The sequence below is a fragment of the Carcharhinus amblyrhynchos genome, chromosome 1, assembly GCF_965287045.1.
Source record: "Carcharhinus amblyrhynchos chromosome 1, sCarAmb.v2.hapA, whole genome shotgun sequence".
Classification (NCBI taxonomy): Eukaryota; Metazoa; Chordata; class Chondrichthyes; order Carcharhiniformes; family Carcharhinidae; genus Carcharhinus; species Carcharhinus amblyrhynchos.
Window position 1 is genome coordinate 110,100,171 of NC_137324.1, and position 26,574 is coordinate 110,126,744.

Below are 26,574 nucleotides of genomic sequence, written 5' to 3' on the forward strand. Positions count from 1 at the left end.
TCTTCCCTGCTGCTGTCAGAGTTTTGAATGGGCCTACCTCACATTAAATTAATCTTTCTCTACAGCCTAGCTATGACTGTAACACTACATTCTGCACTCTCTAGTTTCCTTCTCTATGAACAGTATGCTTTGTCTGTATAGCATGCAAGAAACAATACTTTTCACTGTATGCTAATACATGTGACAATAATAAATCAAATCAAATATCCTGCAAGTTGGCCAAATTGCTTGATGTGTCGTAGAGTGACATAGTTGGACTAGTTCTTTATGGTAACATGTTAGTGTCTAATAATATTTTAAGTTTTTCAATCAATATGACTACAAGCAATGGTCTTGTGGTCATTCAACATTTATTAACAATATAAATGAAAGAAGTTAACACTGCTACCTCTCTATGTTCAAAACCAATATATAATTTCCACCATTATTATTAATTAACACAATCTGACTACATTGAGAGAATATTCTCCATCTATTAAACTGCTGCCACACAGATTAATTTTTACAACTTCCACATTGTTCATTTATGAGGCAGAACAACCATGACATTAGAAAATGTAAATTCTACGAAAACCAAATTCAGAATCTATTTAAAATATGAATATATAATGGGAATCTCATCCTTCAGCAAGAGAGCCCATTGCCACCTCTCATCAGGAAGACCTGCCGAATGAAGTACAAATAACTCTGTTGTGGTACAGGTTGTTACAGAACAGAAAGCTATCACAAGGATGGATGCACGTTACAAGTGATGGAAGTTGTTGAGAGTTGACCTGTTTAATTCTGTCTATTTTGAATTATAGGTAAGGATACTTTATATATATATATAATATTATTTATATTTATTGTAGTACAAGTGTTGATATTGTTATGGAAATGAGAGAGGCTTCTTTATCATCTCTCCATCAGTCAGTAAGCGGGGGTGTTTTTGAATTATTTTTAAAGTAGACTGTGCTATGATTTTTTCAAACTCTCAGTTTGTGTGGTCCAATTTTATAGATATATTGTGGAAAACATGCATTATGATTAACTTAGATTAGTTTATTCACATTCAAACATTGGAAGTGGGGGGAATAGATTGACACTGCACATACAGATGTAAGGAGAATAGAAAAGAGTTTTTTTTACAACGATGGTGAATGATTAAAAGAACCACAGCAATGATTGTTTTTTATGAAATTTCCAAAGTCTGGAAAGTCCAGGGTTCTTTTCCTTCCTGAAGGAGTTCAGTCCAGATGTTTTCCTGGCTGGAAACAGCAACATGAAATTCCTTGAAATGAACATTGCAGCCTAATGGGATTTCTGTGCTTGGACTGCTTGGCAGGTGATGATCGGAAACTTTTAAAATCAAATTGGCTGTGAGGATTTGAGAGGTAATGGCTGGCTCCTTGGTCAGTTGGACGGTCTGTTGGAATTCTTCCCATTAGTTGTAATTCAGCAGACTAAGGGTTCATCATTTCTCAAAGGAATATAGAGATTTCAAAATGGTCGACCTACTTTCTTTATTATGATTTCAAAAGGGATGTTTATCTATTGAATTGGACTGGCTTTGGCTTCAGGGCTGATAATGTCCCAGCAAGTAACTTTTGAAAGAGTTAGCGGCCACATTAAAGGTTTTGTGTCAGGAAGTTATTATCTGGGCAGATCCTCTGACTCCACTAGAGGGGTAAGCTGATCAAGTTGAAAATGACATCCACTGTTGTATAAGTGATCATTCTTTGAAATGATTATGGACTGTCCCACATGTGGGGTAGATCTGTTAACCACTCTGTAGGCATAGAGTTTTGATCAGTGTGTCCCTAGTTTCATGATATAGCATTTCCTTACAATTGTGTCTAAGATTTCACAATGATGAAAGGACGATTCTCTTGTTCTTGTAACTCCTATTGGTAGCTTCCAGAATAAAGGGCCAATCCTGTGTTCATGTGACTTGGAGCAGCCATCTTGTTGCATTGAGCAGAAAGTCCAAATTAAAAAATAGTTTTAAAAAACACTTATTTTCTTCATGTCTTATTGACATAATAAAATGTTGCTATATGCCTAAAATCCCTGTGCTGTATTAGAACCATTATCAAGGTTAGGAAGATAGATTTTGGAGTACGGTCTTATTCTAAGCCCTTGGTTAATGATAGGGATGTTCGCTAATGATTGCACAATGTTCTGTTCCATTTGCAACTCGCCTGCAGAAGGTTTATAAATAATAAATCCCTACAGTGCAGAAGGAGGCAATTTGTCCCATTGAGCCTGCAACAACAACAATCCCATCCAGGCCCTAGCCCCATAACCCCACGTATTTACCCTGCTAATCCCAAAACAACAGGGGACAACTTAGCATGGCTAATCCACCTAACCCACACATCTTTGGTGATAGGCAGGAGCAGAGAATTTGGTGAGAGACAAAGTCAGAAACATACCAGTGTAAATCATGTTGTAGTTCTCCCAGTGGCAGGTTAATGTTGGGTCATTTTCCTACTGGCTTGTGGCATGAATTTCATTTGCATCTCATGAATGCTAATTACAACAGCTGTCCACTGGTGTTTTGTCAAACCTTCTAATCTTGCCACGCCAGCGGAAACCACATCAGTGTCAAACCCAATTGCTAAAATGTGGCATGTACAAAACAGTCCTCAATTAAGAAGGGACTTTGAAGTGACTGGAACAAAGCCTTTCTGCCATGGTGCTGCACTGCTCCTGATGGGCTGTTCACCACTCTGGTGAGGAAGTGAATGACCTGGCGAAGATAATGTGGATGGAGGGCTTTGTAAGGACAGGGGGTAGAGATGGTGGATGAGGGGCATGGACATGCAAAGGGGCAAGAAGATGTTGAAGGAGATGAACAATGGAAGGCAGAGGGAAGGAAAAGCTCTCAAACAAGGTGTCAAAGGGATGCCACATCATTTACTGGAAGGGGCTGAATGAAAATTCCAGAGGTGGTGAGTTGAGTTGCAAGTGAGGCTTGGATACTTCAAGGGTGATAGTTTTGGGGGGAGGGTGGTTGAATTGAGGAACAGACAACTTCTTGAGGCTGCTATCCTTACCCCTCGGGTTGCTGACCTCTTTCATGGCCTGCTGAAGGTGAGCTGGACAGAGTGATATGGATGTGCTGGACTGGTGTTTAAATATAGCATTAAGGTCTTCAAACTCATTAGCTGAGGGTATGCAGGCAAATCTGCGGAGAACCAGAGAAGAACTCCCCTGTGCATAATAAATGACCTCCCAAGTGCTGAACCTGGTGTGAAATCCCACCATTCTGGTCAGTGGAGTTGCCCATTTAGTCTCAAAATGGGAGAACTCCACCATAAAGTCAATTGACTTTACGTTTCAAATAAGCTTCAAACAATGCAGGTGTGAATTCCACAAACAACATTAATCTTGATATATTGATGCCAGAGGGAGGTTCACAATAATATTTATTCAATTTGAACTTTATGAAAGCATATTCATCCATGTTGAATACGCAAAGATAACCTGACCCCTCGACAGCCACCTAACAGTTCATCAGTGTCCATTTTAAACAAATAAAGGAAAGTTTGCAAATTTTCTACACAAGTTCAGTCCTTGTGTAAAATGATGAATGTGACATGTCTATTGAGCATGGCAACCTAACCATCTGTCTTGACATTCGTCAGCATTGCCATTACTAAATCTCCCAGCATCAACATCCTGGAGGTTACCATTGACCAGAAGCTTAATTGAACCAGCCTTAGATATACTACACAAACAGATCAGAGACTGGGAATTCTATGGCAATTAATTCACCACTTGATTCCCCTAAGCCTGTCCACTATCTACAATGAATAAGTCAGGAGTGTAAAGGAATACTCTCCACTTGTCTGGATTAGTGCGATACACAGGAATCTCAACATGATCCAGGAAAAAGCAGCCCACTTGAAATAGCACCTTAAATCCCCTCCACCAGTGGCACGTATTAGCAGTAGTGTGTATCAGTTATAAGATGCATTGAAGTACCTTCTAAACTTGTGGCCTCTATGACCTAGATATACAAAGGCAGTAAACACATGCAAGTTGCCCTCCAAGCAGGGGGATGCAATGATTTGTGGTATTGTCACTGGACTTGTAATCCAGAATTCCTGGATAATGCCCTGGAGACCAGGTTTGAATCCCACCACAGCAATTCAAATCTGGAATTAAAAGTTCAATGATGACCTCAAAACCAAACCATCACGCAAACCAGCCTCCCATCCATTGACTTTGTCTACACTTCCTGCTGCCTCAGCAAAGCAGCCAACATAATTAAGGATCCCACGGACCCTGGACATTCTCTCTTCCACCTTCTTCCCTCAGGCAAAAGATACAAAAGTCTGAGGTCACGTACCAGCTGACTCAAAAACAGTTTCTTCCCTGCTGATATGGCAGACTTTTGAATGGACTTGCCTTGCATTAAATTGAGCTTTCTCTACACCCTAATTATAACTGTAATCTGTGACGCTACATTCTGCACTCTCTCATTTCCTTCTCAATGGACGATATGCTTTGTCTGTATAGCGTGCAAGAAACAATACTTTTCACTGTATGCTAATACATGTGACAATAATAAATCAAATCAAATCAAAAAAGCATTGTTGATTGTTGTAGATACCCATCTGGTTTACTAATGTCCTTTAGGGAAGGAAATCTGTCATTCTTACCTGGTCTGGCCTACATGGACAATAAATGCTGACCCAGCCAGTGACACCCACATCCCATGAATGAGTTAAAAAAGAAACCACACACAATGCTGACTTGGAAGTATATTGCTATTTCTTCATCTTTATAAGGTCAAAATCTTGGAACTCCCACCCTAACAACACTGTGGGTGTACAAGAAGGCAGTTCGCTTTCTCAGAGGCACCAGGGATGGGCAACAAATGCTGCCCTTGCTAGTGACACCCACATCCAATGAGTGAATAAGTAAAAAACAAATCTATGGATAGAGCAGGAAATCAATATTTCCAGTTCATAGCCTTATTTAAAACGGAGAAATAAGATTTGGCAAAGTGTAATATTAAAATCAGATGAAGAGGGGAGGAAGATATATAAAAATAAAACAGACAACAAAGCAAATCAGTGCTACATGATAAATCATCTCAGTAAAGTGATAGAAAAATGCATGAAGGAAATAAAGGATGTGCCAGTAGAAAATATACCCTTTTCAACTAATTTTACACCGGTGGAATGTCAAAATTGTTAATTTTTATAAAAAAGGCACATTTTTAAATAGTCTTCTGAATTTTGTTATACTTCAGCTTCTAGTTTAATCCCTTTTATGTTTTGCCCAATTATTTGTTTCAGTCTGTAAAGAGTGAAGGATATTCAATGTGTTTTATTTGCTGGTTTGCTGTATGCAGAAATATTACATACCTGGCTTGATCACATGACTGTTGCTGGACACCTGGAGATCCCCTTGGCTTGGCTCCAGAATCAGCTTCACATTGGGAAAGGGGAAATCCATGCACAGAGATCACTAGGGCAATTCTTTCACCATTTCTTTGGTTCTGTCAAATCTGGATGAATGTCACCGTTTTCCTAAAGTGCTATTATTTCTTTTCTCAGTCTGTTATCTTGGGACACTTCAGTACTGAGTCAAAATGTGAATTATCTTTTGAGTTATCCATAACATACCAGGCAGATCTTGACTTTGTGTACTTGTGTAAAATCTGTGATAATGAGCCATCTGTCTGTAATACATCTCTCCCAATTTTATTTCCATTGACCTGTCTACTGTAGATTCAAGGTCTATTCTATCGAGTCAGAAAGCAGTAATGCATTTATTAGGAGAAAGCTCTACTCAAGATGATACAGTCTGGAGATTAGCAATGAACTTTTAAACAAATTAGGATCTTGGATTTGAATTTGTAATCTTGAGATTCCACACAGTCTGAAAGTGAAGTTTGAAAACCGTGGCCTATACAAAAGTACGAAGTGTACACTCTCTTCTAATGATGATATAAGTTTCTGAACAGCCAATGAATTGTGACATAGCTTAATAGGCTGAATGACCTCTTTTTGTGTTGTAGTAGTAATTTCAGTAAATAAAATCAGAATGTTAGAAAATAGAATAGATTCCCATGAGTAGAATGTCCCCTTGAACCATGAGAGAATGTGGATGGAGAACGTACTGAGTGCTTCCAGGAGATGGGAGCTACCTGGCTGGCACCATTGGCAAACTCAGATAGCAGCCATGCAGTGGGCTGCTGTAATCTTGCTGATTTGAAAAGCTCCTCGGAAGGTTGGGAAGTCAATCGAGGCACACAGTGGCCTTGTATGACAAGATAACGGCAGACATTCATGTGGAGTTTGTTGACCCAGCAGATTCCTCTCAAAAGCATCTCCAAAAAATTTATTTGGATCCTATGGTGAACCCAACAAAGTTTCTTGGGCTCACTAGGAAAAAAAATGAAAATCCAGATAAATGTGAGGTAATGCATTTTGGAAGGCCTAATACAGATAGAAAATATACTGTAAATGGCAGAATCCTTAAGAGTATTGATAAGTAAAGGGATCTGAGTGTACAGGTACACAGGTCACTGAAAGTGGCAATGCAGGTGGAGAAGGTAGTCAAGAAGGCATACAGCTTGTTTGCCTTCATCGACCAGGACATTGAGTTTAAAAATTGGCAAGTCACGTTGCAGGTTTATTCTACTTTAGTTAGGCCGCATTTGGAATATAGTGTTCAATTCTGGTCGCCACACTACCAGAAGAATGTGGAGGCTTTGGAGAGGGTACAGACAAGATTTACCAGGACGTTGCCTGATATGGAGGGCATTAGCTATGAGGAGAGGTTGGAGAAACTTGATTTGTTCTCACTGGAACCATGGAAGTTAAGGGCTGACCTGATAGAAGTCTACAAGATTCTCCATTTGAGAGTCAATTACTTGGGTCACAGGTTTAAGGTGTGAGGGGTAAGGCTTGAAGGAGATGTATTACACAGAGAGAATGGAATTCGTTGCTGAGGAGATAAAAGAAGTGGATACAGTTGTGACTTTTAAGGGGCGTTTTGACAAATACATGAATAGGATGGGAATAGAGGGATATTGTCCCGGGAAGGGTAGGGGGTTTTAGATAAGTTGGGAAGCATGGTCGGTGCAGGCTTAGAGGGCCGGAGGGCCTGTTCCTGTGCTATAATTTTCTTTGTTCTTTACTCTTTGTATTCTGTTCTGGCCAACTCAATAAGCTCCTTAAGTAGCTTTTGGATCATGAATTGGCAGCAAGCATGTTCCCCCCCTCCTTCAATCCCCACAAACCTTTCAAAACTTAAAAATGTTCCAGAGACAACATCCAGGTTATCAAAACCCACCTGAATCAGTCCCAACTCTGTTGCCCTTTGAAAATCTTTGCAAGAATATCTGTTCGAATATCCTCATTTTTACTCTTGTATTCCTCGGAGGAAAATAGTTCTGTCTTCTAAATGTTTTTGTGTGCTGGTAATTTTCCAGACATTTCAGTCCAAGAGTGAATGCTAATAACATACCTCATGAAAAGCAGAATGAGAAGGAGCTCATCATTCATTTTGTGTGGTTATGTGACACTGGGAGTCTGTGGGGAAAAGTTTGCATTTTATTACGATATTGCTATTTTTCATTTCCCATGTCCATCATCACCACGCTCTCAATCAATTTAGTGAGGCTTGCTGTGAGACGAATCCTTATTTCAGCAACTCGTTGATACTGGAGGATGAGAAAGATTCAGAGCCTGCAGCTGCCTTAGTTTCATCAAGACTAGTGACCAAACAAAGATTAATTCTTCAGGAAGGTCCCAGCCATATTGGAACATATATCCTGTTGCCCTGAAGTGGCAAAATTGAGTTTGCATTTCACACACCTGGATCACTAGCACAAGTGTTCAGGCATAAAATCTGCCTCCCCTAATTTGAATTCCTTTAACCTGTGCTTAAAGCTCTCTCCACTCATGTAGTCTGTACCTTTAAGACTTGATTAGCTGAAAAGACTCTCATTACAATCATTATTCATATAAATTGACTTTGTGTGTTCATATGCTCTGTTTGTGATCAGAACTCCCACTTACCTGACGAAGGAGCAGCACTCTGAAAGCTAGTGGCGTTTATTACCAAATAAATCTGTTGGACAGGTGTTGTGAGACTTCTTACTATGTTTACCCCAGTCAACGCTGGCATCGCCACATCATTAGGGAAACAAAGCAGCTCAGGAACCAGTGGTAAAATTGGGGCTCACTTATTCCAAACTTTCCACTATACTTCTCACAAATGTATGGTGGGACAGTGCTAGAAGGGCTATAGATCTTCAGCTCCAAAATGTCTTAGACCTCAAACAATTGCTCATTTTGGAACAATTTTACTTGTTCTGCAAAATTACAGGGACCTAGTGAGTGATTTTCTTTAAACACTTAGAGAACTGAGCACACCGACACTAGACTCAGCTGGGGGAACACTAACCCTCTTACATCCAGTATAAATCAGGTGTAGAGTAGTTACAATGGAGCAGGAAATTTATCCACAACCTTTCCATCTCGTATGTGCTTCAAGTTGAAGGCTGCCAGGATACCTTTCCAACCTGATGGAGCTCTGATCAAGGTAACTGTGTACCAACGATGTCACCAGGCTCTGACCACAATCTTTCAAATATTTGTGGGTATGTGCAGTGCCAGAAGACTAGAGGGTTGTCAATCTGTTTGAAAAAGAAAGGAAAGTGTTAATCAGCTAACTGTAGACCAGTCAGTCTAAAACTGGTAACGGGTAAGTTTCTCTTCACTGTGGTATGGAATATTTAGAAATGCATGGGCTAGTTTATTAATTAAGCACATATTTATAAAAGGCAAGTTGTTTCTGAAAAGATTCAGTGAGGAAGTAGTCAGATCTACTGATAAAGGAAAGGAAGCTGATATTGTTTGTATAGATTTTCTAAGGCCATATAGGAGATATGTTGATGAAATTAAGACACCCAATATTATAACTAATGCTGGTTAAAGGATAGCAAATAGTTTGGTGGACATTTTTTAAATGGGAGGGATTGGTGACCCCTTATGAAACAAGAAGATTTGGTTGCAATTTTAATTTTTTATGACTCATGAACAAAATGACAAAATTTAGAGGTACATGTAGAAATACAGCTCATGGGACAAAAAAGCTCATGAAAACGGTGTTTGCTTATTTCCACTCTCTTCAAAGGCATCATAAAGTATTAGTTGGTTTCAAGTAGTTTAGACCTTCGAAAGTTAGCTTTATATAGTCCCAACCCAATTGCACTGGGATCCAAACATTAGATATATTGGTTCTATATTGTAGTTATTTAAGACATTTGTGATTTTTTAAACTTAATCAGCTGGATGATTTTGTTCAACTTTAAATATAACTGTAATTCACGGCTGACTACTTATCAGTAAAAGCATAAGGTAACTGTTACAAATTAACCAATTCTTTATATATTTGTGCTATGATAATTGATAACTCCTTTTAAAATGAATTCTTATGAACAATGATATGAATAGAAATACAGATACATTATTATTTTCTCTGAGAAGAAACATGGAAATACAAATAATTAGATAAAGCATTTTATTTTTAAAGAGGGTTTGACTGCACAACCACTTTTTGCCTCACAGTTTAACAAACTAATTGGCATTATATCCACTTGCATAACCTCCCAAAAATTAAGTGCAACTTTTGTCTTGCCATCAGTCCAGCTTTGTCTTTCACAATATTAGTTGTGATCTTGTAAATGTATTGTTTACTGGCTGTTAATTGGCAAAAAATGGGCCTATTTTTATATATTTAGGCCATTCAAAACTGTCATGGTAAAAATGTCACTGACTTGGAGAATGCAGGCTTAAGGAATCAATTTATTCAATTGTTCTGTGTTGTAAATTATTTGAAAAGAAAATAATTTTTTCACAATCCTAAGGGGGCACTAAGGAATGGATGAGAAGTTATTTCAGGTTTGTGCTGCTAATTGTAATATTAATGGTATTGTGCTGTTCTAATCCAGAAGCACCATAACTTAATGACTTCTGTTTCATTTCAGGGATTTGGCAAACAAGTGGATGTTTCATATATTGCCAAACACTACAATATGAGTAAAAGCAAAGTGGACAACCAGTTCTACAGCGTAGAAGTAGGCGATTCTACCTTCACAGTTCTCAAACGCTACCAGAATCTAAAGCCCATTGGCTCTGGGGCTCAGGGGATTGTATGGTGAGTATGTGGTGTCACAATTTCAAACTAAGACATTAGCACAGAACATGAGCAGCCAAGATCCACACGATGGAACTCTTTCCCAGGTGATATTGTTGAGTGGACCTGTTCTCCAGGTAGCAGAGAGTTATTTGTGCATCAGAACTGCTAGAGCAAGCATTAACCTAAGGGAAGCTAGTGATCTCCTTGGATAATTTTGGCAACTTTTTCTGTGCTCCCAGCTACCATTTGGGTCAAAACTGTCAGCATGTTGTTTCCTCACTCAGTAGAGACAGAGAGAGAAGGACATGAGGATAGAATTCCAGGTTGGTACTTTTATCATATGCAGCTGTACACCAGGAGTTCTAACATGGTAAATTAATCCCATGGTCATCAGGTATTCATATAATAAAGGGTGTATACACTTCTCAGTGTGTTACAAGTGTTTGAGTGATGAGCTTGCTGCTGCATATACGAAGCATATAATTAAACTAATACCTGTAGTGCAAAAAAAACACAGTAGAAACACCAAAGTTGGCGTATGGTATACATAATTGTTATGACATTTACTTCGCATGCCAGGCATCAGGCTTGGCTCAAAAGCAGCATTCTTTCCTCTAAGTCAGAAAGTTGTACTCCAACATGAGACATTAAACTGATGACCACCTATCTACTCAAGTGGAAGGAAACAATCCCACTAATCAAAAATAAAATCAATGGAAGTCTCCCCAGTGTCCCATCCATTATTCATCCCTCAACCAGGATCACTAAAAAAGCAGACTGTGTAGTCATTCATCTGATTGCTGTACACAAATTGGTTGCAGCATTTTCCTACATTACGACAGCAACTACACTTCAGAAGTATCATCATGGATATGTCAATGCAAGTTATTTTTTTGACAGGTTTGTCTGATGCCATTTATAAGTGAAAAGTATGGATTATAATTAATCCATTTGATCAGAAACCCTTTAATACACCTCAGTTATTCAGTTCAGCAAATCCAAACCAGCAACACATTTTAAATTTGCAATGTTTATGAAAAGCTTACAATATAAGGGAGAATGTTAGTGATGTTTCAGAATTGTTATATTTGTATTTCAAGACTTTTTGAGCCAGTATCTAAATGAAAAAAATCATATTCTGAAGTTTCTGAAACATGCAATATATAAATTTTTTTTCAAAAACATTTTGCAGTCCAAAAAGGTACCTGATGAAAGGCTGTGAAATACATAAATTAGTTAGTAGCAACAGAGTGCTAATTTTGAATTTGGAATTCAACAATAGCAATCACACTTATAAATTTCCTTTAACATAATAAAATGTCCAAAGGTGCTTTGCAGGTATATATAAAAAGACAAAGTTTGACACTGAGCCAAATAAGGAGATATTGGGCAGAATTGTTCCCAAAAAATTCTAAGTGTCAAATTTGCATGAAAATGGAATAATTCACAATGGTTATTTCAATGGGAGTTCAGAGAGGAATCTCCCACACTCTGTGCACTGCAGAGGACACCAACGTAAATATCATTAAATTTCAGGGGGTGGGACCTATCCCTGCTGGAGAGGCTGAAATCAGCTCGCTGAGTGGGCTACTGCGCATGCGCTGATCTGTCAGTGCTGACATTGGCAAATGTCAGTGGCCCCGCACTGATAACCTCCAGATAACTGGCCAGCTCGATTGCTGACCAGCCCTGTGACTCCCGCAATGCTGGCCTTCCAACACCCCCATAGCCCAATCGCTGGCCCCCCGACCATTCTGGCCCACCTTTATCTCTAGCTGCCCTCCCCCTCCCATAGAGACAACTCTCCAGCAGGCTGACCACCCACCCTGATTGCTGGTCTCCCTCCTTCCCCCACCGATCCCGACTGGTCAATGCCAGGGGGCCCAGGTTAGCGGTGCCAGTGCCCAGGGGGCACACCCCAGCATTGACCCTCTGAGTGGGGTCCCAATTGCACCCCCCCCCCACTCCAGTGGGATCAGGCCGATAGCTTCCTGAAAGTAGAGAGCCACAGGTAAACTCTGTTGGAGTTAAATACTGGGCAGAGAGGCTAGCGGGCCCGCAGATTCAGTTCCTGGCCCGCTAATTGTATTTAAATTAAATTAAAATTAGTTTTAACATACTTGCCACCATTCCCCATGGAGCAGATGCCATCAGAAATCTGGTGCTGGGAGACACAATAGTGGTAGGAATGCATGTGCTAATCCTGCACATTGCGGAGAATTGCCCTCATTAGGTTAGGTGATTTTGAGTTTTAAAGGAAGAAAGCAAATTAAGAAATCTAGGGAGGGCATTCCAGATATTAGAGCCTGAAGACAAAGCTACCAATGGTGGATTAATTAACATTTAGGATGCACAAGAAGCTAGAATTAGAGGAGCACATATATCTTGGAGGGTTGTGGAGGTGAAGGAGATTCCAGATAGTGAGGGGCGAGGTCATGGAGGGATTTGAAAACAAGGGTGAGAATTTAAAAATCAAGATGTTGTTTGTAAATGTAGGTCAGCAAACCAGGGGGTGATAGGGGGACCGGAATTGTTGTGAATTAAGAAACAATCAACAGAGGTTTGGGGATAGAATGTGGTCAACCAGCCAGGGCTGTGTTGGAATAGTTAACTCTGAAGGAAACAAAGATATGAATGAGGGGCTGGAAATTCCCATGTCCTGTAGTTTGACTACAGTCAAGGAGTCGAGAGAGATGGTGGTGAGATAGACGTGGGTGTTGTCAGTGAAAACTAATACTATGCCTTCAGATGATGTCAGCGAATTTGGAAACTGTCTTTATGAGATTATTTTTCCAATGCTTCATGGCCCTGCCTTTCTTGCTACTCTGCCTTTATGACAGGGCTTTCAGTTGGTTGGGCCGAACTTTTCCGAAGCCAATTCACCTCACCACACCCTCCACACCATTAAAATTTGCCTCTTTTTGACTTTATCTTTAGTCATCCCTCTAAATGCTTTGCTGTTCAGTTTGTCTGTGTCCTAAGTGAAGCACTTTAGGACATTTATACTAAAGAATGATTAAAAACAATACGGTTTTTGTTTTGTAGGGTCTGGTACTGGAACTGAACATGCAGTGTCATGTCTGTGCTGGGTTCAGTCATTACTTTGTTGCGTGGGTTTCCACAAGGACTCTGCTGCCAGCTGTGTGAATCTGTCTCGGGCATCTGTAAATTGCTGTGTGAGTCAGTGTAGGGCTCACCATGTATCACTGGCTTCATGAAAGCCTTTATAAAGCTGGACTCTGAGGGCTGTTCTGTGAGGATCAGAAAGTAAATTCTATTAATTCCACTCCTCCACAACAAGTAGCCTCTTGAATTCTCAGAGGTTAATTACAACTGCAGTTGAACTTGACATTAAGAAACCTGAATTAAATAGTCAGAGCTTGGTATCAGTTGATGTAAGTAAGTTAATGACATTAATATACCAGCCATCAGAGGCTAGAGTCTTCTTTGGCTTGAAAACTGACCTTTAAAAAGATCAGAAAGGTTTTTCCCAATCAATGGCAATGTTTTAAAGAAGAACTCCACCTTTTGAACAGACAGTGGATGTGGGGAGGTAGTGAAATAAATAAGTAGAAGAGATTGAAAGTTAAAAAGAAAATTGAAGTTAAAATAATTGGAGATTAGGAAAGGTAAGTGAACAGATGGCAACAAGCAGGATCAATTTATAATTTTATGCAAAATTGTTCTTGAAGTGTTTCATTTAGTAGCACAACTTAATATTATAGTAATAAAGTTATTCCTGTAGCTAGTTATGCTACTAGCATGTCTCAATGCTGCAGAATGGAGCACACAACACTTTTTTCAAATCTACTGGCATTGTAAAGATTAATGATAATTTAGTATATCTGTAACGTTCAGAAAGGTGAGTTTATGGTAACGGCAGTTTTGTAAATATAACTCCTCAGAGCTCTTGCTGGTTCAATGCCATCATTAGGCTAAATATTTATATTATAAATATTACAGTTATAAATCACTGATTAGGTCTCAGATGGACTAATGTGTCCAATTCTGCGAACCAAACATTGTCAAAGTATTGAAGAGGGGTACTGAGGAGATTAACTAAATTGGCAACAGCTATGAAAAGCTTCAGTTACGGGAAGAGTCAGGAGAAGCTGAAATGGTTTTCATTGGAGCAGAGATGGTTAAAGAGAGATTTAATAGAAATGTTTAAGATTATGAAAGTTTTTGATAGTGTAAACAAGGAGGAATTCTTGCTACTGATGGAGGGGTCAGTAACCAGATTTAAATAACTGGCAAAAGAAGCAAAAGGGAAATGCAAATACATTTAACAATGTGAGTTATTAAGAACTGGCAGAATTTAACAGTAATTTTTATATGTATATCTGAAAAGGATTTTTGGGGGAAGAACAAGGGAATGGGATTAATTGGACAGCTCTTTTCAAGAAATGACACAGACACAATGGGCTGGAAAACCACTTTTAGTGCTGTATGATTGTATAATGATTCTGCTGGGTGACTGGCAGACCACCAATATGTGGTGAAATACAGCAGAGACTTGATTGCACTGGATCTTTGTTATTTCCATGAGTTTCTGTGAGGCCTGCTGAAAGGCAGAACGTCCAGCTTCCAAGTATTTGGACACATACGTCAGAACAGATGGGCTAAGGTGGGTCTCCCAATGTTTGGAATTCATCTGCCCCATAGGACACTCGGTATAACATTGAGATCTGATTCGAAGGATTGTATCTGTCTACAATCAACTAGTCACATAAACATATTGTAGCCAACTGCTAGTTTGGAGCCACACCCCAGCCCCTCCCCTCCACAAACTGCCAACTTTTAAGATTAAGTTGTTGGATTTCTCACATTCCAGTTCAACAAGGCGCCTGCTGGTGGACATTAAGTAACTGTATTCTAATAAGTCTTGAAAATGCAACTTTTACATCTCCCACTGAAACTTTCAGAGGGGTAGCCATTGACAGACCACCAACTTGCCATAGTTGTGTATGTTTAAAGTCACCTCTCCTCATTTTACACTTACTCTATTTGTCTTTTTGTTCCTTAAATTTATCTTTATTTTTTCCCCAAACTCCCTGTTTCCACAATTTCCTCTCCTTTGCTGTGTTCCAATTTCCATCGTTCTCTTCTGGTGAGTGGCATTAATCGAGCTGGCATTTAGACTGAGGCAGCAATCAAGGGGGATTGCAGATAAAACTGGCAGATTAGATGGTTAAGGGTGATTGGCTCTGTAGCTCCAGGGGTTTGGTCGAGTTAGTGGAATGTTTGTGTGTGTGGTGGGAGAGGGGAGGGAGGTGCGGGTAGGTAAAAATAGGTGGGTGTATGGTCAGCGAAAGCTGCAGGAAGCCAGGTGGCCAGAAAAGTGAGGTGTAGTCAAGTTCTGAAGAAGTCATACAGACTCAGTGTTAACTCTTTCTCACTCCATGGATGCTGCCAGACCTGCTGAGTTTTTCCATCATTTTCTGATTTTATATTATGTGCAGTGAAGGTTTGCTGCTACACTGGAAATAAATGGAGAGAAAAAGTCAACCAGTAGAGTGAAAGGGAAGGAAGTTGGAGAAACCTATTAATGATGAATAAATTAAGATATATGAAGCTGATTAATTACCTCCTCTAGAAACAACATGGCTGGCAGGCTAAAATCAACACGTGTTGAAATAATTAATCTGCTCAGTAGTGACACTCAGTGGCCAAAATCCACAACTGCAGGAAGACTCAAGCTTTTTCTCAACCATCTCTCCGTAAACTATGAGGGAACATGCGGTCTTGTTAAAGGCTGAACTTTTTCTTTCCTAAACCAGGGACTCCAAGACTGGTTGTAGCACCTTACCCTGATTGACATCAGCTATTTCAGTACAGCTTGACGAATTAACCAAACACCTTCTGGTCTGAGTGACTTATCTATTCACTGCCTCAAACAATCTATTTAAAATCTAGCAATTTGCTTTTAAGTATCAATCAAAGTGAAAAGAGTTGATTGATTGTATTATATTTACCTCAGTTGGGAAAAATTGACCACATTTTGCCTCAGCGCACAGGTCTGAAGCTCTTCCTTGTTCTTTGCCATAATAATGCGAGCAAGGATTATAAGCATGGGACACAGCAAGTGGCAAACTCCATGGTGAACATTTTCAGTCTATTCAACACCAATGTAAAATTCTGATGCATCGGAAGTTGTTGGTGAATTTCAGTCATTATACCAATTACAGTACTGATAGAAGACACTGCTATTTTACAAAGGTAACCTAACATGTCCATAGGTTTACAAATATACTACTTAGGATAGATAATTGTTCATCAATGCAAATTGTCTTCTAAATCAGGTCTCTTACTTCCTATTAAAGGAAAGTACCTGTGAGTGAAAACAGCTTGTACTGTTACTAAAAATTTAGAATTCATAGACTGATTAGAAATTAGGATGAATACTTCATAGCAACTGTTTTACCTTCTAAAATAACACATTGCATTGGATAACATTCATTATTCACTACACTGTTCCTGATCTCTTTGGACCATTAAACAAAGCCATCACATCAAAGCCAAGCATTTCTGCACATGGAGCATTGAGGTGTGGGAATTAGAAGTTATAATATTGTAACACAAATTCACACAACTTCAGGACCCATCTTCAAATTATTTCCATTTATAAATTTTCTTTCTAAAGGACTCCAATTTCAACAGGTCATGCCAAGTTTAGCATGACCATATCAATGGCAGAATACAAATATTAGTTGTAATGCTGACACAACTAAAGCAGAAGCAGTCGTTGTACAATAGCATTGGGAAAAGTTTCATGGCTATTTGCTTGCTATGCTGCTTAGCTGAGAAATAATGAAGAGAAATGTACAAAAGGAAATGAAGAACGCAAAGAAAGGGCAAAGGTTAGGGGAATATTATTAGTGTCAATATTAATTATCATAATGTAATCATTGAGCATATTTATCAAGTTACCCAGATGTAGACTGGATAACTTGATGTCCATTTTGAGGTTCTTTGGAAACATTTTAGTATTTGCAAAGCTGTATTTTATTCAGATCTCTTGGTTTGCTCATGGAATATCTGCCATAGTTTGTAACCTTTACCTGTAGGTTCAGAGATGGAAAACAGTGCCTACAAGATCCATGTAGCCTTAAACATCGCATTCTGCACTTTGCTATATCATCATATTGTCTAACCCTTTGCCTCTAATCCTCATTGTGTTAACATATCACAATAACTCTGAAATTGCATTGCTGAGCACTAACACAAATGTGCACTGTGTTATTGTTATCCCCACTATTGAAGCAGAGGCAGTAACCCTGTTAGATTAAATGGATGAATTCTTCGACAAAAATACTGGAGGGAGGGATTTCAGGAGGACACACTTAGCATTTTCACCCTCTATCACATGGCATGATTTTGGAGCAAGTGTTGAATAACTGTACTAACATTGTGATAACAAGTAGTTTGACTAACACTGCTTATGATTGTATTCCTTGATGTAGTGCTTCATATGATGCTGTACTTGATAGAAATGTGGCCATTAAGAAACTCAGCAGACCATTTCAGAACCAGACGCATGCCAAACGGGCTTATCGAGAGCTTGTACTCATGAAATGTGTCAACCACAAAAATGTAAGTTCTAACATTTTTAATGCATCCTGATTAATCCTAGAAGTTGCATTGGCACTAAAAACATGGAGGTGGCATTTATTACCTAGAACCGCAAGGAGCTGTCAATGTACTTGACATTTACCAAAATGCTTGCCTATTTTATTGAGCTGCTTTTGCTTTCTGTTGCAAAGAACATCATTACTGATTAGCACCATCAAATCCCATTACTATGTTTTTTCTCCCCAGACTTTTATTAAAGGCATGGCCTAAGAAATCCATAATAATATCAGATATAGATCACAGTGAATAACATGATTGCTGCCTTTCAGGCTAACTTTATCAATCAATTTACATGTATCAGTATAATCATGCATTGGGAACAGTCAGATTTGATCCTGCAGGAAGGTTCTTAGCAAATCAATAACTCCTTTGGGTAAATCTTTGTCTTAACTACCTGGATGGCTCATATTCCTGCCTGTTGAGGATCCTGGACAATTTTCATGTTATTGATTTGTTGGCATAAAATTCAGGCTGGTTCAGTAAAAGGCAAACGTGTGACAGATTACTTCTCAGATGGTGACAATGAAAATTTTACACCCTCTTTGTACTTGTTTTCTGTATTGAATGGTGTTCTCCCCAGATTGCAAGGATTGATTAGGACTAAAACAGTTCCATTGCTATTAGTCTATTCGAGTGTGTGCTTTGCTTAAATGTGCATCTCAGACTGAGACGCCAGACCCAGAGTGAACCTTGTTCGAAAGGAACATAGATTGGAGAATTGGGCCTGGCGGTCTGTGCATTCATTTTATAGTAACCAACTGTGTTCACTTGCAAATTCAGAGTCATGAATTGGCCTTGGTGACCTATATGTGCCCAATTTTCCAGTTGAGTAAGAATCCAACTTAGGGCACAGCCTTGCAAAAAGCCACTTACACCTATGGATTCTTAAAAGTCAAAGTATTATTTCCCATTAATTCCTATTCTGATTGATCTCCTATCTGTGTTTAAATACTTTTGGATGATTTTGTTGTTAGGAACATTGGAATTAAGAGCTGGAGTAGACAAATTCAGCCCTTTGAACCTTCTTGGCCATTTAATCAGATCATGATCTCTTCCTGGTCTCAAATCAACCTCCCCACCTGTTCCCCATACCCCTCTTTCCTTTTTTAAAAATTAGAAACATGTCTATCTGCCTCTTGAAACCATTCAACGATTCAGACTCCACTATGCTGTGGGGCAGCAAGTTCCACAAATTCACCACCCTCTGCGAGAAGTGGTTCCTCCTCATCTCAGTTTTAAGTTTACTGCCTCACAATCTATATCTGTGACCTCTTGTTCTAGATTGCTCCATAAGAGGAAACATTTGGTCTACATTTACTTTATCAATCCCTTTTAAAATTTTGTATACCTCGATCAGATCCCCTCTCACTCTTCCAAATTCCATCAAGTATAAGCCCAAATTGTTTAATCTCTTCTCATATGTCAACTCTTTCATCCCTGGAATCAATTTAGTGAACCTTCTCTGAACTGCCTCCAATGCCACAATATCCTTCCTCAAATAAGGAGACCAAAACTGGAAATAATAGTACAGATGTGATCTCACCAACCCCCTGTACAATTGCAATAACACTACTCTACTTCTATATTCCAGTTCTTTTGCAATAAATGCCAATATCCCATTTGCCTTTTTTATTACATGCTGCACCTGCATACCGACTTTCTGTGATTCACGAACGTACACACCCAGATCCTTCAGCCCGGATGCATTTTGAATCTGCTTTCCACTTAGGTAATAATTTGCCTTTCTATTTTTTCTGCCAAAATGGATAACCTCATAATAATCTGCATTAAACTCTATCTCCAAATTTTGACCTATTCTCCTACCCTGTCTATATCCATCTGTAGAATCTTTATACCCTCTTCACTGGCTGCTTTCCCACCTATTTTAGTGTCATCCACAAAGTTTGCAATGTTATACTCTGTCCGTGCTTGCAGATAATTTATATAGATTGTAAATATTTGAGGTCTGAGTACTGACCCCTTCAGCACCACACTAGCTACATTTTGCCAGTCAGAAAAGAACCTATTTATCCCAATCCTCTGCTTTCTGTCAGTCAGCCAATCCTCAATCCAATCTAGTACTCCACTCCAATCTCCTGTGATTTCACCTTCTGGATCAGTCTTTTATGTGGCACCTTGTCAAGCGTCTTGATACACCACATCCATAGGATCCCCACTATCCACCTTGCTGGTTATGTCTTTAAAGAACCCAAGCAAGTTTTTCAACCATGACCTTCTTCCCTTCATAAAACCATGCTGACAAGGTGGGCTGAGCTTCGTCTTTCCAAATGTTCAGTCATGTCCTCTTCAATGATCGATTCCAGCAACTTTCCCACCAGAGATCAAGCTAACTGGCCTATAGTTTCTTACTTTTTGCCTCTCTCCCTTTCTGAATGGGGGCGTCACATTAGCATGTTTCCAATCCACCAGGACCTTACCAGAATCCAATAAATTTTGAAATATCATTATCAATGCATCCACTCTCTCTGCAGCCACCTCCTTTAATACCCTAAAGTGTAGGCCATTAGGTCCCAGAGACTTGTCTCCCTTTAATCACATTAATTTATTCAATAACCTCTCCTTAGTGATGATTATTGCACCAAGTTGCTCTGCATTAACTGCAATTTTTGGAAAATCTTCATTAAAAATTTTAAATTTTGAAGTTTATTTATTAGTGTCACAAGTAGGCTTATGTTAACTCTGCAATGAAGTTACTGTGAAAATCCCCTAGTTGCCATGCTCTGGCACCTGTTTGGGTACACCTGAGGGAGAATTTAGCCAATGCACCTAATCAGCCCATCCTTTGGACTGTGGGAAGAAACTGGAGCACCTGGAGGAAACACACACAGAAATGAGGAGAACGTGCAGATTCCGCACAAACAGTGACCCAAACAAGCTCCCTGGTGCTGTGAGGCAGCAGTGCCAACCACTGTGCCATCATGTTGCCCCATTATTCTATACTGTGAAGATGGAGGCAAAATATTGGTTTAATGCCTCAGTCATCCCTGTGTTCCCCATTAATAATTCACCAGTATCGTCCTCTAAAAGGCCAACATTTACTCTGTTTTTCTTCCTCTTTTTATATACGTAGAGAAGCTTTTGGTACCAGTGTTTATGTTTTCTGCTAGTTTCCTTCCGTAGTTCATCTTGGCTCTTTTGCTTCTGCTTTTGGTAACCTTTTGCCGAACCTTAAAGTTCTCCCAATGCTCCAGCTTACTACTGGCTTTTGCAACTTGGTATGCCTTAGTTTTTGTCTTTATGCCCTCCTTGACTTCCTTGTTTCGCCATGGAACATTTTTCTTCCTTTTACAATCCCTCTTCCCCTTAGGAATATACTTAATTGAGAGATATTCAATATCTTTCTGAACATCTGCCATTTTTCTTGAACTGTCCTACCCTCAATTATTTGTGCCCAGGCTACTTGAGCAAACTGTTTCCTCAGACCCATATAATTACCTCTGCCCAAAGATAAAATTTTGGTCTGGCACTTGGTCTACTCTTCTCAATCGGAATCTGAAATTCTAGCCTGCTGTGGTCACTCTTTCCAAGGGGATTCTTAACAACAAGACTATTTATCAACCCTTCTCCATTACATAATATTAAAACTGAAACAGCCTGCTCCCTGGTTGGTTCTATAACATATTGCTCTAAAAAAAATCTCATACACTGTATGAAATCTCTCTCAAGGCTACCCTTGCCAATTTGATTAATCCAGTCAATATGTATGTTAAAATCACTCGTGATTACTGATGTGCCATTCTTACAAGCCTTCATTATTTCTTGGTTTATACTATACCCCACTTCTGAAGTATTGCTCAGGGACCTGTAAATAACTCCTACCAAGATGTTCTTTCCTTTCTTTTATTTCCAATCAGATCGATTCAACATGTTGGTCCTTAGTGTCAATGTCATTTCTTAATGCAGCCAATAAAGCAACTCCACCTCCTGTTTCATCCTGTTTGTCCTTTCTGAATACTGAGTATTCATGACATTCAACTCCCAGTCCAGGTCCTCATCTAACCATGCCTCAGTAATCTACATCAAATCATATCCATTTCTTTCTATTTGTGCCATCAACTCTTTGACTTAATTCTTAATGCATTTAGATACAGGGTTTTTAAACGTTCTACTGATTTGTCTTTCCTTTGCAGGATTTTCTTGTGCACTATGTTTTTCACACATTTTGAACTCCTTTATTAATCTCTGCTGGTAATTAGACTGGCCCTGCCTGTTCATCCTATTAACCTCTATCATCTTCTCGCATAGTACCTGATGCTATGGTTCCAATTAACCATGATGATGCTTGTAGTTTTTACCTTTCCCTTCCCCACTGCCTGCTAGCTTAAAGTCCTTGTGACCACCCTATTTATCCTTTCTGCTATAACACTGGTCCCAGATCGGTTCAGGTGGCGACTGTCCCAATGGTACAGATCCCTCCTGTTCCAATGGAACCCCTCTTTCCCACACCACTTCTTTGGCTTTGTGTTCACTTCCCTAATTTTCTCATCCCTATGCCAATTTGCACATGGCTTGGGTAATAATCCAGAGATTATAACCCTTGAGAACTTGTTCTTTAATTTAGTTTCTAGTTTCTGATAATCCTCAAACAGGTCCTCTTTCTTCGTCTTGCCTATGTTGTTTGCCCCACGACAAACTGGATCCTCCCCCTCCCACTCCAGTCTCCTTTCAATATGATCAGAGATGTGTTTCACCCAGGCACTGAGCAGCCAACATACCACGCAAGACTCACAATCCAGCTTACAAATAATGCTATCAATTCCCCTAATTATAGAATCCCCTACAACTACCACATGTCTTTTTGCTCCCCCCTCTTGAATGGCCTCATGTACCAAAGTGCAGTGTTTGGCTAACTCATCTTCCCTATAGCCCTTTTCTTTATCCACACAAGGAGCGATTACCTCATACCTGTTGGACAAGGTCAAGAGTGAGGCTCCTCCATTCCTGAACTTAGGATCCGTCTACCTGCCTCACTTGCAGTCATCTGGCTGAAGTTCTTAGAAATGGAACGTTGCACTTTTTATACACAGTGCCAACATTAAGAACTCTCAAGTTAAACATAGTTGCTCATTTATGGAAGGAAATCCACCATCCTTACCTACAAATGACTCCAGATCCATCACAACATGGTTGACTCTCCAATGCCCTCTGAAATGAAGGACAGTTGGTCATGGGCAATGAATGTTGGCTCAGGCTATTAACGCCCTTGTGCTGTAAAATGAATTTTTAAAAGGTAGAAAAACATTCCTTTGTCCTTCCTCAGTAATGGGATTGAAAAGCCTTCAACCCATTGGTGATCTCTGCCACATAAAGCTGCCAAAGTACCTTGTCAGGATGGGGTTCTGTATTTTAAATATGAGCAGCAAGTGGCAAACTACAATGGGAAAGTGAAGTAAAAACAGCAGTTTACTTGTCGAAAAACACTTTCTGTAAGATCAAATTATTTATAAGATTGGTGCTACCAATGGAAATGACATTTTTAAAGGACATGCAATCTGGCATCCAGCCCAGACATCGGCTGGAACCACTTGCATCATTGGGCCAATCTATAAGCAATGCAAACGTAAAGTGCCAGAGACAGAATTTGGTGAGTGTGGGACTGTTTTGTTAATTTGTAAGTTTGATTTGATTTATTATTGTTACATGCATTAGTATACAATGAAAAGTATTGTTTCTTGCACACTATACAGACAAAGCATACCATACACAGAAAAGGAGAGAGTACAGAATGTCATGTTACAGTCATATCTATGGTATAGAGAAAGATCAACTTAATGTAAGTAGGTCCATTCAGAAGTCTGATAGCAGCAAGGAAGAAGCTGTACTTGAATCAGTTGGTACGTGTCCTCAGACTTTTGTATCTTTTTCCCAACAGAAGAAGGTGGAAGAGAATATGTCTGGGGTGCATGGGGTCTTTATATTGCTGGCTGCTTTTCCAAGGCAGTGGAAAGTATAGACAGAGTCAATGGATGAGAGGCTGGTTTGCATGATGGACTGGCCTTTGTTCATGGTTTCTTGTGATCATGGGCAGAGCAGGAGCCATACCAAACTGTGATACAACCAGAAAGAATGCTTTCCATGGTGCATCTGTAAACGTTGGTAAGAGTTGTAGCGAACATGCCAAATTTCTTTAGTTTTCTGAGAAAGCAGAGGCTTGGTGGGTTTCTTAACGATAATGATCCACATGGAGGGACCAGGACAGGTTGTTAGATGGACACCTAAAAACTTGAAGCTCTTGACCATTTCATTTGGTCCCCATTTATATAGACAGGGGCATATCCTCCACTATGCTTCCTGAAGTCAATGAATATCTCCTTTGTTTTGTTGAATTGAGTGAGAGATTATTGTTGTTGCACCAGTTCACCAGATTCTCTATCTCTTTCCTGTACTCTGTCTCACCATTGTTTGAACTCCTACCCACGACGGTCCTGTCATCAGCAAACTTGAAAATCGAATTGGAGGAGAATTTGTCTACAGTCATAGGTATATAAGGAGTATAGTAAGGGGCTCAGGACCCAGGCTTGTGGAGCACCAGTTTTGAGGATGATTGTGGAGGAGGTGTTGTTGCCTATCCTTACTGATTGTGTTCTGTGGGTTAGGAAGTTCAGGATCCAATAGGTCAAAAGTAGATCAAAACTGGTTGTGTTTGTCAACAAGTAAGCTCTCCTTTAAAAATGTCATTTCCATTGGTAGCACCAATCTTATAATTAATTTGATCTTACAGAATGTGTTTGTCGACAAGTATGCTGCTGTTTTTACTCCACCTTCCCACTATAGTTTGTCACTTGCTGCTCATATTTAAATCAATGTTGCCGTTTTCAACCAACCCTTTTTTATGCTTAATTAAAAATACATGTAATTTTTTTCACAAGCTTTATCTTACAATAACTAATTTAAACCAAAAGAAAAACCTCCTTCACTCTCTGCACCAAACTGGCACTCTCAACAAATTGACAACCCTTCCCACCGTCCCACCTCTGGTGCATTCTGTTTACATTGTGTTCTATGCATTAACAAACACCTTCTACACTTACACCTCTATTGAACCACTCCAAATTCACAACTCCCAATAATTATTCCCAATTCAGGCACAGTGCTTCACTGTTAACCACCTTGTGGTTTATAATGTTCTGAGTTGAATTCTAAATGTTAAGATTAAACTTCAGTTTTGACCTACTTTTGACCTATTCTGTGGATTGCAGTCTGACCCTGGATCAGCAGGAATCTTGGCCCAGAGTTGTTGAGCTGGAGACTGAGGAGCAAGCATTGTGAAGTTTCAAAGAGAATTAGACTTCACTGATACTTTGACCCAAGAGGTGGTCACACTCTTTTGGTTAGAAAGTGGCTTAGATTTGATTCGTGATCAGAGACAGGAGATGTGACATGACTCAGGCAGGATTGCAGATGCACTGATGGAAGAGCCTCAACTTTTGCCAGTGTAAACAGGTATGATACACTTATATGAACGAGAACATAGACACAGGGAGGATGGATAAACTGGCCACAGGGCCATGACACGGGAGGCAAAGTACAGAGACTAAAGAGGGATGTTACAGCATAGTAAAGTCAGGCGAATTGATACTGTTCCTCGGAGCCACCACAATAAGTTAGTCCCAAGATCAAAGCCATCTCCTCATGGCTGGAGAAGAACTTGGAGAATAAGGGAAAGGATCTTGTTTCCATGGCCCATATAGAAAGTAATGACATTAGAACTAGGAATGAGTTTCTGATGAGGTGTTCAGGAGCTTGGGCCCCAATTAAAAGCAAAACCTCAAGGTATTAACCTCTTGATTACTACCTGACATTGACATAGGAAGAAGCAGATTAGAGGTTTAAAAGTGTGGTTGTAGTAGTGTGAGTGGCAGGATTTTGAGCCATAGAGCACTGACACCTGTACTGAGGAAAGAGGGGACTGTTCAGCTGGGAAAGCCTCCACCTAAACCGACATGGGACCCATGCTCTGGCCAATCGAGTAACTAGGATGGTAGACAACACTTTGAATATCGGAAGGAAGGGTGCAGATAAGGGTAAATCCTTAACGCTGATGAAAAATATGTTCTGTGGTTTAGGTAAAAAAGCAAGTATCTTGTACCAGGAAGAGACAGAGGCTGGAATTTTATCAGGTCACTTCAAATGGATTCGGAGACAAACAGTGGGTAAAATGGGAGCAGAATGAGATTGGCTGGAAGTTTGATGTCCTTATCTTTCCAACTTTGGCAACCATGGAGGGCAAACTTCATACATCGACACAGCAGGGGAGCAATTAAGATATTTAAGAGGCTAATTAACAGTAATTTTATGACGGATTTCAGATTTTGCAGACAGCACATGGAAACCACGGGCTTCAGCATCTCACCTAGCTAAAGAAGCTGAGAATAAACAGGAACTCAGTGCTGGCTCTCGCAATCAGCCATCATGACAGTCTGTACTGTGCCAGGGAGAAGGTGTTGACATATAATGTCATTCGAGTTAGGAAAATATTTCAGCACAGAAAGGATGTGCTGCCAAGGTGACATTGACACTTGCATCAAAGAAACAAATCAGGGAAAGGTGTTAGGCAGCGAGGCTGTCTGGACAGAAGGCCTAGGAATGGGAGAAAAGTCATGGGCCTTATCCACTTAGACTTTAGGGCTCCCATTTGAGGAAGAGGAACAGTTCAATGGTTCAATGCACCAAGCACATCAGCAACCTCAGGATCAGCAAGAGGACTAGTCTTGGGATGGCCACACAGATGGGCACACCAACAGCCTCCTACCTGCAGGAGGCCATCTTCAG

General features: G+C 39.8%; 1 protein-coding gene across 7 annotated transcripts in view; it reads left to right on the forward strand.

Annotated features, from left to right (window-relative positions):
• mapk10 (mitogen-activated protein kinase 10) overlaps positions 1-26,574 on the forward strand; it is a 258,892-nt gene that overhangs the window by 140,728 nt on the left and 91,590 nt on the right. For all 7 annotated transcript variants that reach the window (XM_080191025.1, XM_080191032.1, XM_080191042.1 and 4 more), the window contains 2 exons: positions 9,998-10,167; positions 17,613-17,742. In XM_080191025.1, coding sequence (XP_080047151.1) covers positions 9,998-10,167; positions 17,613-17,742 — 300 coding nt within the window. The remainder of the gene's footprint in view (positions 1-9,997; positions 10,168-17,612; positions 17,743-26,574) is intronic.